General features: G+C 45.5%; 1 protein-coding gene across 1 annotated transcript in view; it reads left to right on the top strand.

Annotated features, from left to right (window-relative positions):
* Window positions 1–14036, top strand: part of EML5 (EMAP like 5) — a 230095-nt gene that overhangs the window by 202261 nt on the left and 13798 nt on the right. The window contains exons 33-36 of the mRNA XM_090033857.1: window positions 6033–6241; window positions 9814–9971; window positions 12953–13067; window positions 13657–13845. Coding sequence (XP_089889983.1) covers window positions 6033–6241; window positions 9814–9971; window positions 12953–13067; window positions 13657–13845 — 671 coding nt within the window. The remainder of the gene's footprint in view (window positions 1–6032; window positions 6242–9813; window positions 9972–12952; window positions 13068–13656; window positions 13846–14036) is intronic.

The raw sequence follows: 14036 nt of genomic DNA, 5'->3' as shown, positions 1-14036 counted from the left end.
TAATTATAAAGCAAATCCTACTTTTCATTCAATTTCTTACCAATTCCCTTTGTTCCTGCTAATTAGAAATGTTTACAGTTTTCTTTTACACCCAGAAGGAATCCTCTAGTTTAGATAATGACTGAATTGAGTGAACTTCCAACTACCAAGGTTTCAAAAAAAGATGAAATTCTCGATAATCTGATGCCTAAGAATTGTCTCCTATCCAGTCCCTGGAATTTTGTCATAGGGACTGTAAACTTTTGTTCCAGCAGATTCACTCTGGGTTCAAGAATTAGGAACCCCTGGGGTTTTTTAACACCTTCTCTTCTACATGTTCCTGCTCCTTCTCTCCTTTCTTTCCTATCTGGAAAGTCTGTACTCAGACCTAGACCCAAAGTTACCACTGCAGACTCCTTCCCCATCTGAATGTCTCTGTTGGCCAAAGAAAATCTATCAGAAGTGACAGTATCATAAAAAAATAGAGCTGGAAGGAACCTCAGGAGGTCATCTGGTTCACCCCCCTGCTCAAGGTAGAAAGAGCTATATCTAATCCATCCTAGACAAGTGTTTACATAAGGATGGGTAGGTGAGTGAATTGGATATGAGCCCCAAGCACTACCTAAAGAGGGTGTGGGGATCCAGAATGGAGCAAGGGCTGCATCTCATCTGCTCTTTCTCCTGACATCTGCTCTTTCTTCTGCCTTTCCAGCTCTAACCCTGGCAGCAAGCAGCAGAGGCACAGGACTGTGTCAGTGAGTGAAGGATGTTCAGGGAAATGTAGTTCTGTTAAGAGTGGCAGTGCATAGGAGCAGCGGTGAAGTCTGCTGCTGCTGGGGGGAGATGACACCCCATTTTTTGCTGCTGAAAACAGGATTCCTTTTGCCTATATGACAGGGTTGTCTGCATCAAAAAGAAAATGAGGTGCCATCTCCCACTACCAGCAGCCAACTTCAGCAGCTGCTCCTGTACGATGCCCACTGCTGGGCTGTCCAGAGCTAGAGCCCTGCAAAGCAGGTACAGAGGGTGGGTGGAGTGCTCTCGGTGAAGTTCTGGCCAGTTACAGCTCTGATTTATCTAATTTATTCTTAAAAATTGTAAGAGCAATCCTCACTCACAGCTACCAGGCCTAATGCTCAAGCTTTACTAAACTCAAAGACCCAGGCTGTTGCTGCTGTGGCACAGGTTCCTGCACCAGGGCTACTACTGCCATGGCTCCCTGGCAGCCAGTATTCTTGCACAACTCTATAAAGCAGCACCCAGGGGAAAGGGCCCAACCCTAGTTAGGTCACTGATGGTAGCAATTATTCAGATCAGGTCAGGCAGAGACTGATGCATGTTGAGCATGAATACATGATATACAAAGGAAAAACCATACCATTTCAGTTCAGGCATCCATCTTCAAATTGCCCATATGGCATCCTCTAGTACAGGGCTGCCCAACCAGTGGTCCACAAGGCATTAATATGTGGTCTGCAGGCTCCTGCTCGGCTGCTGCTCCTTCTCATTGCTCCTGCTGCTCTGGCAGCCAGGGCCTCTGGTGCAGGGCAGCATGGTAGGAGGGGGTAGGGAGGCCATGGGGGCCCACACCCCATATGGCATCCATCCACAGTCAGTCTCACTTCCATCCTTGGAAAGGACTTTGAAAAGGTTATGAAGGATCATATCTGGGGGAGTCCAGCGGGAAAAATAGTGCAGCAGGGAAACCAGCATGGATTCATAGCAGGTAGATCATGCCTGATCAATCTGGTTTCATTTTATGACAGGGTCACAAAATGCTTAGACGCAGGATGTCATTTTATTGGATTTTAACAAGGCCTTTGATACGGTATCTCATCCCATTCTCATAAATAAATTAAGAGGCTGTGATATAGATGTCCACACAGTCTGGTGGGTGGCAAATTGGCTTATCAGTCACACCCAGAGAGTTGTAGTAGACGGGTTGGTATTGACTTCGAAGGGTGTGGGTAGTGGGGTCTTGCAGGGTTTGGTACTTGGACCTGTACTCTTCAATATCTTCATCAGTGACTTGGATGTGGGTGTGAAGTGTACTCTGTCCAAGTTTGTGGATGATACTAAATTGTGGGGTGAAGTGCACACTCCAGAGGGTAGGGAATGATTGCAGGCAGACCTGGACAGGTTAGAAAAGTGGACAGTACACAATTAGATGCAGTACAACAAGGACAAGTGTAGAGTGCTGCACCTGGGGTGCAAACATATCCAGCACACCTACTGGCTGGGAAGTGATCCTCTCAGCGGCACAGAAGCAGAAAGGCATCTCAGAGTTATAGTGGACTCCAAGATGAACACAAGCCATCAGTATGACGAAAGTCATCAGCAGAGCTAACCTCACTTTATTGTGCATCAGCAGACGCTTGACAAATAGAACCAAGGAGGTGATACTTCCCCTGTATGCTGCATTGGGCAGACCACAGTTGGAGTACTGCGTCCAGATTTGGGCACCGTACTTCAAGAAGGATGTTGATAGAGGGTCTAGAGGAGAGCCACTGTGAGGAGAGACTCAGGGACCTGGACCTCTTCAGCCTCCGCAAGAGAAGGCTAAGAGGTGATCTTGTGGCCACCTACAGATTCACTGGCAGGGTGCAGCAAGGGATCGGAGATGCTCTGTTCACCAGGGCGTCTCTTGGGGTAACAAGGAACAGTGGTCACCAACTGACAGAGAGCAGATTTAGGCTAAGTATCAGGAAAAACTTTTTCACGGTAAGGGTGGCCAAAGTTTGGAATAGGCTTCCAAGAGAGGTGGTGCTCTCCCCTACCTCGGGGGTCTTTAAGAGAAGACTTTATAGGCATCTGACCCCAGCGCTCTTTCCTGCCTAGGCAGGGAGTTGGACTCAATGATCTGTTGAAGTCCCTTCTGACCCTAGCATCTATGAATATGGCATCCATCCCCTGGCCACTCAGAAGTTGGACTTCAGAATGTATATGGTTCCACATGGTAGCTAAGAGCTGTTGAGCTTTTCCTGGAAAGAAAAAAGTATTTTGGGAAGCCAGATGTCTTGTTCATCTTCTCCCTGGGTAATAACAAAGCTTCAGCATTTAAGACTATGGGCTTATGAACATGTTACCACCAAGTAAGATGGGGTGAAAATTTACACTGAGTAGTATGTCAGTGACTCTGGGTGCATATTCGTACAGTGCAGGAAGTTGAGAGATAGCTTTTCCCTTGGTGAAAGTGGAATAAGCTATCTAACATTTACTGTGTGGCAAGTGTGCTCTTGGGAAGTTACTGTGGAATACCCGATGTGCTTTAAGTCCACACTATCATTTACCTCACAATTGGTTATCTTAGGATGTGGACGCACAAATTAGTATCTTTAGATATGATGAAAAATTCTTGATTTCACAAAGGCACTGCCTTATAAACAGGGATCCTGGTTTTTTCTCTGATAGCAAAATCTCTGGTTAAAAACCCAAAATCTGTGATAAAAATTAAAGGACCCCCACAGCCCCCCCCCACAGCACTGCTGGTGTCCTGTACTCCCCCACACAGCCTCAACAGCCTTCCTGATGCCCCTCACAACAGCCCCCAAGACAGACACACAGGCACAGACATGCAGACACAGAGGCACACACAGATACCACACCCCAGCAGGTAAGTGCAAGTGGGGGGAAGGGGCGGGGCAGGGCAGGGTGGGGGAAAGGAAAGGTACTGGGAGGTATAACAAGAAGGAGGGGAGTGTGCCTCTGTGCCCACTCCCAGGAGCAGGGCCAGTGGGTGAGGGCAGGGGTGCCACTCTGGGCCACACATGCTGGCCGGCCTGACGGGCTTAACAGATAGAGACTGCCACCACAACTCTGCCACTGCACCCTGCACTACTATCCCATTGCCACCCACATGGCTTTGTGGGAAAGTGGTGCAGGGCCCAGCAGTGGCAGTGTGGTGGCAGCCACTGTGTGTGGTCCATGTACATGCTGCCTAGCTGGGGGGTGGAAAGGGGGCTGTGCCCTTCTCCCCTGGATCCTAGAGGTAAGTGGGTCTTGGGGGCTGTGGGGCAGGGCTGGTGAAGATGGCTGGGGGCTGAGGGAGTGGGGGCTGTTGCTGGCCCCAGGTGGAACAGCGCAGCCAGGTGCAGGGCCTGGGGGTGAGGGCAGGGGTGCCCCTCTACAGGGGGCTTTACAGGCAAGTGATACGGGGCACGCATGCCGCCGGGCCGGCTGCCCGGGGAGGGGGAAGCTGGCATGCAGCTGGCTGCCCATCTCCGTGGCTAGCTCTGGAGTGGCAGTGAGGGTTGGTGGCTGGCGGGGCAGGGAGGGGCTTGCATGTGGCAGCTGCTGCCACTTACCTGTGGAGCCATGCCAGCGGAGATGGCCGCTGTGTACAAAACCTCCACATGTCCCCGCAGAGTCTTGCTTAGAGCTGTGCGGCTGGCCGCAGGGGGCAGCAGCAGTGTGGCGGCAGCTGGGCGGCACACCGCCATCCCCACCACCTTCCCATGCTGCGGCCACAGACACCACCACACTGCTGCTGCCGTGCAGTCAGCCACACAGCTCTGAGCATGGTTCCATGGTGGCATGGGGAGATTTTGTAAGCAGCGGCTGTCACTGTTGGCACAGCCCCACAGGCAAGCAGCAGCGGCTGCTGTGTGCCAATGGTGATGGCTGCTGTGTACAAAACCTCCCCATGCCACCACTGCCGCTGTGGAGCCATTCGTGGGGCTATACGGCTGGCCGCAAGGTGGCAGCAGCAGTGTGGTGGTGGCCGTGGCTGCGACACAGCATGGGATGGTGGTGGACATGGCTGCGTGCTACCCAGCTGCCACCACACTGCTGCTGCCACCCTGTGGCATGCTCCGTGGGCATGACTCTGCAGCGGCACGGGGAGGTTTTGTACACAGCAGCCATCTCCGCTGGCATGGACATATAGGTAAGCAGCAGTGGCCACTGCATGCGAGCCCCCTGCCCCCCCAGCCACCATCCCTTGCTGCCACTGCAGAGCTGGCCACGGAGCTGTGCAGCTGGCCACATACCAGCCTCCCCCTCCCCCGGGCAGCCAGCCGGGTGGCATGCGTGCTCCACATCACTTACCTGTAAAGCCCCCTGCCCTCACCCCCCCCCAGCCCTGCACCTGGCTGCAGTGTGCCACCTGGGACCGGAAACACCCCCCGCTCCCTCAGTCCCCAGCCACCTTCCCCAGCCCTGCCCCACAGCCCCCAAGACCCACTTACCTCTAGGATCCAGGGGCAAAGGGCGAGCCTGAGCCTGAGCCTGGCCTTGGCTGACTCAGAGGCTCAGGCCCTGCCTTTCCCCCTCTCCCTCCCTCTCCAGGCAGGGCTAGGGATTTCCTGCCTTTTCTGCAATCAGCTCTTGAAGGCTTGTTCCAGCCTGCAAGAGCTTTTTGCAAAAGCGGACAATCCACGGATTTCTCTGCTAAAAAGGAATATCTGCATTTTCTCCGATAAAAACGGGGAATCCATGGTTTTCTCCGTTTTTCCATGGGAAACAGAAAACTTGGATCCCTGCTTATAACTCATCCAGCAAAATCAGTTTCTGCATTTAGTAATGAGAAAAAATAAGAGAACATCTTTATAGAAAAAAATTTTTTAAAAGTCTGCAGAACAGCTATCTGGTACACATTGCATGTTTTGTGTAGGTGCAACTGCTGGGATTTTCAGAGAAGCCTCATTGAAATGTAATGGGATTTGAGCTCCTAATTCCCTTATGCTCCTTGTAAAATTGGAGCTTATAAACAGACCTTCAACTTCAAGATAGTATTCTTGATTACTGGATCATATTCCACTGTTCCTTTCCAGTCTCATTTCATTTCTCTTATCCAGCATTTCTAGTATCTGTTTCTCTAGCTTTGAATTTTTCCCTACTCTGGTCCATGTATGTGTTTTCTTATGTTATTCCAGGGCTTAAAAAACATTTGTGTATGCAATTCCAAGCCACGTATAGGGAAAGCAGTTTGGGTTTGGGGTGCCTTTTTGACAGTTGTGGGCATTAACCATTCAATTGCACTCCAAAGTAGAGAGTTTTGTTCTGGAAAGAATGTATATTTGTCACAAGTTCAAAATCTCCTATTTTTTTGACAGGTGCCAAAATTGCCAGCCGAGCAGGTCATAACCAGCGTATATTTGTAGCAGAATTTAGACCAGATTCAGACACGCAGTTTGTTTCAGTGGGAGTAAAGCATGTGAGATTCTGGACCCTTGCTGGAAGAGCTCTTCTTAGTAAAAAGGGGCTACTGAGTTCAATAGAAGATGCCCGGATGCAGACTATGCTCGCTGTAGCTTTTGGAGCTGTATGTACCTTAATGAACTATTTTAAAATGCATAGATAAAAACATTCTTTTTGCTGTCTTGTGCATGGTTATGCACACACGTGCATGCACATGTGTGTGCATGCACCCCCCGCAAAACAAGATAGTTTGTCCTGATTTTTCTGTTTTAGGTTAGTCATATAACAGATCTTTGTAGTCTGCTGATGAGTATGTAAACCATGCACTTAACCCACTTTATTATTTTCAGCACTTATTCATTAGAAGTAACTAGTTTAGAAAATAAGTTTTATAAAAATTCAGATATTTCCAGTGTTTACTGACCTTTATATGTACTTGTTTTGGGCAACTAAGAATATCCAGGTATAGTCTAATTTTATTATGTTATTAAGGAAAAAAAACCCTATCAGAAGATTTGACGTGTTGGCAGTAAATGTCCACCTTCAATTCATATTTATATTTGAAAACAATATTTAAGAAATATCCAGTTAAGAATAATTCAGAGTCTGGGCATGTATAGGAAATTTATGAAAAGGTATAAGAAAGATCTATACCGCTCACACTGCAAGTTCATTATTTTGTTCAAGTATTGAGACAAAATTCTACTTGGATGGAAGACCTCCAAGAGAAGCATATGATGGTGGAGGAAGAAGTTTGGTACTTCAGTAGGTACCACCTTAGCTTTTAAGTCTATTTATTCAGTTGCCTGGTGTAATTAGGTGACTATGTTGGCATGTATTAGAAGTGCCGTCAATCAGATGAAACCTAAACTCTCAGATCCTCACAGTTCACATTCATTGAAGATGCAGACTTGCCTCCAGACAACAGCAGAAGTGGACAGAGGTGCTCTGTCGTATTGCTGCTTCTTCCCTGCCTGAATCCTCCAAGTAGGTGGCATAGGGAGGTTCCCTTTTGTCTAAAGGCAGCCTCTTGTGGAGGCCTGCAGGGCATAGTCAAGGTCAGAAAGCATGGGGTGCCAAGAAAATCATAAACCAGGGAATCAGAAGCATGGGTACTGACTGAAGCAAAGGAGTCAGGAACAAGCAAATCAGGAAGCAGGGACCTAGGCTGAAGACAGGAACAAGGAAAGAGCAGGCAAGAACGAGGAACTAGCAGACAGGAGCTGGGAAACCACAAGCCAGTAGGCAGGGTCCTATTCCTGAACAGGATACCATGCTATTAAGTAGCCTTCTGGGAACTGACAAAGCTGCTGCTTTTAGGCAGATAACCATAACCATAAGGGTAACTGTAGGTCAGCTGGAAGCAGTTAGGCCGCTGGCAGCCCCTTTTATTTTTGGGTACAAATCTAAATAGTTCAGTTTAAGATGCATGTGCCACTTTTCACAAATAAAGAAGATGGTGTCAGTGGCAGCTTTCAGGTCACACACATATATTCATTCTGGCTAGCTCCATGCTGCAGTTTCTGTTGGATACTGAATTGGATTATCTGAATTCAGATAGATTTTTCCCCTTTTTGTTAATTGTAGTGAGAGGGTTACTATGCAGGTGGCACATCTGCACATACATTAATGTGCCATTGTTACTGTGCCTTATGTTTAGTACCTCTGATATGAGATACTGACTAAATGCATAGTAGTACTGGCACATGGTCTTTTCATGGCACTTACTGTGCAATAGATTAATTCTACTGCACATTAGCACAGCTTTTGCTGTGACATACTAGTGCTCGGTAGAATCAATTTATTGGTGCATTGAGCATCTCATGTAGACACACTTAACTGTCAATCAGCTCTATCACTCCCATATAAAATCAGCTGCATTTCTGTGTTGGTTGCAAATGATAATTTGAACAATGAATTAGGATCCTTTGGCATTAAAGGTGCTAAATGAGTACAACATGTTTTTAGCAATGTTGTAAAGATTCACAAATGGTAGATTTTGTTCAGATTGTCAGTGGAATAAATGGATGATTCCTTTTGGGGAATTCTATATGCATTTCACTGTGCAAAGTACACATGTCCTCTCTTAGAAAAATAAAGTTAATATTTTTGTCAGGTGAAGTAAAATCATGTCACTAAAAATATTAAGTTTCCTGATTTATGCCATTTTTAGATTGAAGGAAGGATTTTTTTTAGGTGGACAAATGTAAACAGACTAAAAAATTACCTCTTACAGGAGTTAGGCAGGAAGAGCAGTTGGTCTGGGATTTTGGATCTTGGGTTCATGGACGACTGGTGCCACCTTAGTCAAGGGGGGTAGATGCCTCCCCTCAACCAGTCCCACAGACCAGGTGGGAGGGTCCCTGGGCAATCTTGTGGATCTGGTGGAGGGGTGATCATTGGACTCAATCCTCCAGCCAATATCTGTTGGGTCAGGGGGAGCATTGTAACTCATGGCCCTTGCTGTGAGATGTCATGAGTTCCAGCAGGGAGCTGTACATCTGTCAGTGCCCACAGAGCCAGATTTTTAAATGTATTTAGGTCCCCAACTGCTACTGACATTCTGGCCACATAGTCTTTTTGTGCACCAGTAAGATGGAGCTAATAGTACTTTCCCACCTCACCGCAGTTTTGTGAGGATAATTACATTAAAGATTGGGAGGAGCTCAAATACTACAGTGCTGGGACCATATAAATACCATATTTACCTGCATCCAAGATGACTTTGAATTTAAGATGACCCCCCCAATAATTAGATTCTGTGCTTGGAAATTTATAAATCTGTTATAATTTTCCAGGTATAGAATCTAATCAATGGACAGCCATCCTAAATTTGTCCCCCCCACTACTGTGGCAGAGAAAGCAACAGTGGGGGGCAAGGGGCCATACCCCTGCCCCTTGCATCCCACACCTCTTTGTTTTCTCCACCTGCCCCCCTGCCATTTGCCCCCTGCCTCCTGGAACCCTTGTCCCCACCCCATGCCTGTGCCTAATCCCTGACATCTTCCCCCCCTCAGTGCCTCTCCCTCACACACTTTGTCACATCTCCCCCATGCCTGTGCTTAACCCTTGTTGCCTATTCCCCTCACTGTGCCCCCATACCTGCTTCCCTCAAACCCTGCTCAACAAAGCTTTTTTCCCCCCATGTTGTGTGCTGGAAGAAAAAAATTGTCTTGGATGCAAGTAAATATGGTAGATAAGGTCAGTAGCATAATGAAGGGTAAGCAAGAGTGACATGCATCATTAGTACATTGACTGCTTGTAATTTACTATTTCATGGTTGTGCAAAGGGATGATGGGGTAAAGGTGCAGAGATCCCTACCATTGAATCCTATATCTTAACTTCCTTTATAAAGGTATAGTATTCATGCTGCCTACAGGGCTGGACATCACAAACCAGGAATGATATTTGCTGCATCCTTCACCTATTTTGCTAGAATAGAACACAGGTGACAGTTTTAAGGGACTAGAACTAAAGTCTTTCATGCATATGCTTACTCTTTACCTTGGGAAATTTCTGCCTACCTCTTTCCTCTGCCAATAAAATGCCACCATGAGCTGCCATTGGTCTGCTACCCTAATACCAGATGCTAAAAAACCTTAATCTACCCTCAGTATAGATTATGATTTCTTAATGTATTTATTTCTCTTGCCTCAGTTGGAATTATATGATGAGTATATTTTTCCCCTTTTCAGAATAACTTGACATTTACAGGTACCATCAGTGGAGATGTTTGTGTTTGGAAAGAAAATGTATTGGTACGAATTGTGGCCAAAGCTCACAATGGGCCTGTTTTCACAATGTACACCACACTAAGAGATGGCCTGATTGTAACAGGAGGCAAGGAAAGACCGTGAGTCTTATTTTTATTCTCATGCAAATATACGTTACTAAGATATTATGTAATGTATAAACATACTTCGTGTCATTAACTTTCAGTGTGTACCCTCAGTCATTTTATGTAATCACATATGCAGACTACTTCTAATTTTTCAAGATGTCTTTACTACCATATTTACCCAAATATAATACAGCTCTGAATTGAAGATGACTCCCCTCCATAATTAGATTCCATACATGAAAACATTTATATATTTTTTTAAAACATTCCATGTATAGAATCTAATTATTGGAGGAACATCTTAAATTATTGGAGGATCATCCCTGCCACTACTGCAGGTGGTGGGGGGAGAGGTGATGAGGGGGACAGATAGTGGGGAAGGCAATTATGGGGAAGGCAGTAGAAGGACAGACAGTGGGGAAGGCAGTAGGGGAGCATGTGGTAGGGCAGGCAGTGGAGGAAACAGTGGGGGACAGACAGTAAGGGGACAGGTAGTAGAGGGCAGGCACTGTGGAGGTGGTAGGACAGGGAGCAGGGGAGGCAGGCATCTTACCCCCTGTTGCCTGTCCCCTCCTTCCCCCCCCCATTTACCTGCCCTGTTGTCTCTTCCCCTTCTCCCATCCCCCCACATTTCCCTCCATGCTGCTTCTGCTCCCTGCAGCCTTGGGTCCCTACCCCCTGATTATTTCTGTCCTTTCCACCCACCCCCGCACCTGCCTCTCCACGTCCCCTTTACAATTGCTCCATGCCAGCAGGCTGTATTCCTATGGCAGCCTAGGGGCACCAAGTACAGCTCCAGCCTGGCCCTACAGCAGTGCCCTGGAGCCAACACCACTGCTACAGGGTCAGGCTGGAGCACATACTCCATGCTCCCGGCTGCCATGAGAACAGAGCATGCTTGTGCAAAGCAAAATTGAGGCATGCAGCAGGGGGAAAGAGAAGGGGAGAAGCGGCATGGCAGGGATAGAGGGTGCAGTGGGGGCTTGAGGCCAAGGGGGAGGAGTGGCAAGGTATGCAGAGGCAGTAGAGTCAGGCAGCAGCTGTAGCTCTGACCCCAATACAGTCAGGCAGCAGTTGCCTGCCCCCCACTTCCTCATACTCAGTTACAAGACAAGGGGATTCATCTTTTGTCCATGTTAAATGGGGAGAGTCATCTTTTAATCAATGGGGGGATTCATCTTTTAATCAAGTTAATACAATATTTACGTGTGGCTAGAAGACCAACTAGGTACTGGTAATACATAACTGTTCCTTGATGGAAGCATTAAATATGTTTCAGCACATTAAGTAACTAGAGTTTCTCTGAGTTCATTCTGTGGAGTCCTCAGTGAGATATAGCAAGTCCTCTTAAGTTGCAGTTGTGTACATCTGTCATGGCACAGTTGTAGAGCACTTTCAGGGAGCTGATCACATTAAAAATGTAACTTCTGTCTGCACCCTACAAGCTCTCTCTACTCCTGTTTTTGTGGGGCAGTATTCCCTGCACTGTCCCCCCCTGCAAGCTCTGCAGCCAATATGGACTTCAGGGCTTGCAGTGGATGCAATGCTGTGAATGCTTACCCCGCTGTGAGCATCGTTGGCTGGGGACTTACAAGCAGGGCAATGAGGAGAACACTGCCTCCACTGGGAGCCTTGAGGTATGGGGCTCTCAGTGGCGGCAGCATTCCCGCACACTGTCCTTGCTGCAAGCCCAGAGCCCGTGTCCCTGTGGGGCTTGTAGTGGAGGCAGCGTGGAGGAACATTGCTGCTATTGTGAGCCCACACCACAGGAAGCTAATACTGGAGGAAATGTTATTCCCATTGCCCCTGCTTCAAGCCCCGCAGCTGGGGAGGCTCAGGGGGTAGGGGGCAATGTTCTCTCTGCTGCAAGCCCCTCAGCTCTGGGATTGGCAGCAGGTGGTGCACCCCTGTGGCTCAGAGTCCCTTAAACGATGTGGCCCCCAGCTACAGGGGAGCACTTGGCCATACAATTAATGGCATGATTAGAACAAGTTACAAGGTTTTTACACATTTTTGTGGAATAACTTTGTAGCTTGCTGCTTGTTTTATCACACCATTAATCGGCTGAATATGTAGCTGGGTCACAACTTAAGGCAGAATAACTTAGTTAATCATGCCTTAAGTGTAATGTGTACTGGAGGCCCTATAGAGCAGGCATTATATTTGTAACTTGTTCTGTTAAACATCTAGCACACTAAAGGTATTGAATAAATGCTGACTGATTATAGTCATTAAGAGTGCGTACTCCAAATCTGATTCTCCTTTCTGATTCTCTGGTTTCTCTTTCTCATTTCACATTTTTCTCTTCTGTTTCTTTTTCTTTTAATTCCCACTTTCCTCCAACTTTTTTTCCTCTCACCATGTTCTGGCTTTAGTATTATATTGTCATAGCATCACTTTTAATCTGAAGTACTAAACCTACAGGTTTGTTTGTTTCTTTTGCTTTGTCTGCTTCTTATTTTATTTTTGTCACATGTTAAAAGAGTTTTCCAAATTTAAGTTCACTGTTGTAGAGGGAGAAGCATCCCAGTAGACTGGATTGCAGAACCTAGAAAGTAATTCTGTCGATTTAATTGATTTTATTTCCATGGACAATAAACAAGAAAAGTGTTACTTAAACCAAGTTGGTCAGCTTCATAGAAGTAGTACATCATCAATAATTCACATCAAATAGTGGGTATGTTTTGAAGGATGAGATTGAGAGGTTCAAAATAACTGAAAAGCAAATCTATCCTTAAATCAAAAGCTGAAAATAATTCATAATTAACCATTCTACATGTATAAACTCTATTTGTTTTGTTTGGTTACAGAGTTTTATAGAGGGCTGTATTAAATATTAAGAGCTTTTCCTATACAAAGCAAAAGGAATCTTTAAGGAATAAACTTAGAATGTCTTTATTGAAGTTATATTTCACTATATAATATTTTTAAAAATTCATTAACATTTTCAGCTGGCTTTCATACTTTGTGTGTTTTGGCTGTTTTCTTATAAGGTCAAAGGAAGGAGGAGCAGTTAAACTATGGGATCAAGAGCTGAAGCGATGTCGTGCATTCAGACTGGAGACAGGACAGATTACTGACTGTGTTCGCTCTGTGTGCAGAGGCAAAGTAAGGCTTGTTCTCTTCAATACACTGCTGAGAATCTTTGGGTTATTATTCAGCTGCTAGATATGTAGAAGAGTTTGTTGCTGCTTTGTTGCTACTTGCTCTCGTGAGTACTCATTTGAATAATTAAGTTGATGCCAACTTATTTTACATAGTATTAAGTAGTGTCTAATTTAAACTGTTAAATGCTCTTAAATTAAAGGCATTGGTATGGCTATGGATAATTTGTCAGAAAGCTGATTTTCCAGCAAAAGCAGAAATGCAATTCAGAAATCTTAATTCTAATTAGGCTGATATTTCTCTATTCAGATTTATATCTCATATCTGTCTTCTGAATGGAAATTCAGGTAGTCATATAATTGACATATAATATTTCCACAATTTTTCTAGAATGTTGCCATTTTGGTTTCAAATCATGAAACAATTTTGAAAAAAACAGTTTCAAATATGATCTTCCCATTAGAAAATAAATTACCTTTTATTGCGTGATTTAAGCAGTCCCTGTTGGTAGAACTGTAGCAACAGTTGGTTTCTTGGTATTTGTATTCCTAGTTTGTGTAAAACAGTAGTACTTCTTTCACTATTGTTCAAGGGGAAAATTCTTGTTGGGACAAGAAATGCTGAAATAATTGAAGTTGGAGAGAAAAATGCAGCATGTAACATTTTAATTAATGGCCATATGGATGGTCCTATCTGGGGACTGGCAACGCATCCTTCAAGAGATTTTTTCCTTTCTGCCGCAGAAGATGGAACAGTGAGACTGTGGGATATTGCTGAAAAGGTAGGTGCACAGTTAGTAAGATAAGGCAACTATCTGTTTTCCTTGGCAAAAATGATCCTTAGATTTATCTAACAGCTGAGGATTTGAAATTTATTTTTCTTAATGTAGTTTGAGAAGTGACACTAACATGTCATTTCATTGTCTTTCATTTTGAAAATAATTAAGTTGATACACTTTTAAATTGATTGAAG

This window comes from Crocodylus siamensis, chromosome 2, assembly GCF_052110815.1.
Source record: "Crocodylus siamensis isolate JL-2025a chromosome 2, ASM5211081v1, whole genome shotgun sequence".
Classification (NCBI taxonomy): Eukaryota; Metazoa; Chordata; order Crocodylia; family Crocodylidae; genus Crocodylus; species Crocodylus siamensis.
Note: the sequence above shows the minus strand (reverse complement) of the source record. Positions and strands in the feature narration are given on the sequence as shown.